Source organism: Myzus persicae, unplaced genomic scaffold (assembly GCF_001856785.1).
Source record: "Myzus persicae strain clone G006 unplaced genomic scaffold, MPER_G0061.0, whole genome shotgun sequence".
Classification (NCBI taxonomy): Eukaryota; Metazoa; Arthropoda; class Insecta; order Hemiptera; family Aphididae; genus Myzus; species Myzus persicae.
Window position 1 is genome coordinate 1 of NW_019102635.1, and position 2327 is coordinate 2327.

The window sequence follows — 2327 nt, forward strand, 5'->3', positions numbered from 1 at the left end:
CTCTGGTTGCGACCTGCATAATATCTTCATTGCTTCGTTTGGTACTCTGTCCGGGCCTGGGGAGACAGATTTCTTCAATTGGCTTGCGGCATGTCTAAGCTCAGCGATAGTGAAATGAGCGTCTTCTGGGAGGTCTTGTGGCCATTGCGTCATCTCTCGTTCCTCGTGTACCGGGAATAAACCTTGGGTAATCAGTTGAGCGCGGCCTGGAGTATTGATTCCAGGGATTTTTGAATTTCCGCATAGTTTTCCCATAACCAATTTATATGGCTTTCCCCAGGGGTCCCGCTGTACTTGATCGCACAGGTCAGTCCAGGCTTTTTCTTTCGCGCGTTTAATAGCTTTACACAGAACGGCTTTGGCCGTCTTTGCTGCTTCTGCCTCGGCTAAGCAGGATTCACAGCCGGCTTTCTTTCTTTTCCGCTTGTGGACTCGTCTTAGATGATTAGCGTCCTTACGTAAATTGCTAAGTTCTGTAGACCACCAATAAACCGATCTTCTTGCTTTTCCTAAGCGTGGCCTGTGTTGGAAGCCACATATCTGGGTTATAGCATCCGTGAGCCCCGTGGCTAACGCATCTACATCATTGGTTGTAAAACACAGTGGAAGTGGGTTCAAGTCTAGGTATTCCTTCAGTTTGCTAGGAACCACTTTGGTATTTGTGCATGGCTGGACGTCGGCTTCTGCGTTGAACTCCACACAGAAGTGCACGTAATTATGGTCACTCAACGATGTTTCTTCCAAGACGCTCCACTTTGTGATCGAGGTTGCTGTGCGTTGGGTCGCGAATGTTACATCGACAATGGACGATCGATTGCCGCTTTGGAAAGTAGCATCCGTTCCCTTGTTACACACGATCATTCCTGATGCTTGGATCATGTCGGCTAGAAGATCACCTTTTTTGTCGTTCGTTTTGCATCCCCATAAGGTGTGATGAGCGTTAAAGTCACCGCATACGATGACTTCCCCAGTGCTGGCTCTGATGCATGTTTCCAGACGTCGTAGGAAGTCTGTGAAAGCAGCTATGTCCGCTCTCGGTGTCCAGTAGCACGAGTATATCTTTATACCCGCCAATCTACACCAAATGAAGCCCATATCCGGTTTACCAAGTTCGTCTATCTGTATTCGATTGTAGTTTATGATAGCTGATTTTTTTGATTGGTCTTGCATCCATGACCGGTCACATGCTTGGTTTTGCTCGGACACCAGGATTATGTCAATATTGAGGTCATCGGCGGTTTTGGTGACCAAAGCTTGGGCTGCTTTGCAACAGTTTAGATTAATTTGTAAGAAATTAATCATGTTGTCGGTTGAGGATCTTGTGTTAAGGAGCGCCTGAAGTCAGCCGCGTCCTCTGTGCTCGCCTGACAATCGACTGCTAGGTGGTCAGGAACTCCACATCGTCTGCAACAGTTGCTTTTGTCTGGTCCTGAACACGTGCGAGACTCGTGTCCAAATTTTAAACATCGGAAACAGCGTTTCCGTTTTTTGCATAATCTAGTGCTACAGTACACCATACCTACACGTATACGTCCGATTTTTGTTATTTTCGCCGCGTTATCCCAAGGCATAAGAACCAGTGCGGATTGTGTTTCGCCATATGTTTTCCTCATGTTGAGAACTTTTACCGCCTCCCGCGGGGTGTCAGCGTTTAGAACTATTTCTGTTACAAGTTCGTCAATATTTGTGAGGGAGTCTAGGCCGCGGAACTCGACAAGCGATTGTTGCATGGGTGTTCTTATCAAGATGTCCGTTTCAACTATTTTTGAGACTTCTGCTCGCACTACATCAGCTGCAGGGGACCCACCAGAGACTTGAATCAGTATTCCTCCTGATCTCGTTTGTCGCATGGCGGAGATTTTGTTTCCGATTGCCCCCATGTTTACACCACTTTTAATTTTCTTTAGAACCTCCGAGTAGTTTTCTGGCTTTGTTTGGACAATTATGACGTCTGATCTGTTTCTGGTACGTACTTCTTCCAGTTTTCCATTTCGGGGGTTTCTGGGACGCCTTGTGTTTTTCTTTTGGTGTGTTTTCCAGCCAATATCGTCGCGTGGGCCATCGGTTCGGTCCGCTTCTAGTTGTGGAACAAAGTTATCATTTTCCGCCGCCTCGTATTGTTCTGATGGTTTACCTTCGTTTTTTCGCGAGGTTCTTGTGGGTGCACCTCTCCTGCCACCATCGTAGAGGTTCTGTTGATGTTGCTGTTGGACTTGTTGTGTCAGCAAAAACAGTGCTTCGCCCTGTTTTTCCATCAGCACTCGGAGTTCTTTGATTGCAGAGCGTGTCTCCTCCAACGCCGGCACGGCCGCGTCTGTTGCAGCATT

The 2327-nt window shown here is 47.4% G+C and overlaps 2 protein-coding genes across 2 annotated transcripts; both read right to left on the bottom strand.

Annotated features, from left to right (window-relative positions):
- Window positions 1-45: 45 nt before the first annotated feature.
- LOC111032835 lies at window positions 46-1302 on the bottom strand (the record flags this gene model as incomplete). The annotated part of the gene is made up of 1 exon (XM_022313291.1): window positions 46-1302. A coding segment is annotated over exon 1 (1257 nt), but the record flags the coding sequence as incomplete, so codon positions are not given.
- LOC111032834 lies at window positions 1299-2255 on the bottom strand. Its single transcript, XM_022313290.1, has one exon. It carries the CDS (start codon window positions 2253-2255, stop codon window positions 1299-1301), a length of 957 nt encoding a protein of 318 aa, XP_022168982.1.
- Between the last annotated feature and the right edge of the window lie 72 nt (window positions 2256-2327).

Coding starts and splice junctions, on each gene's coding strand:
- LOC111032834 (XM_022313290.1), bottom strand. CDS start 2,255: ATGGAAAAACAGGGCGAAGCACTGTTTTTGCTGACACAACAAGTCCAA.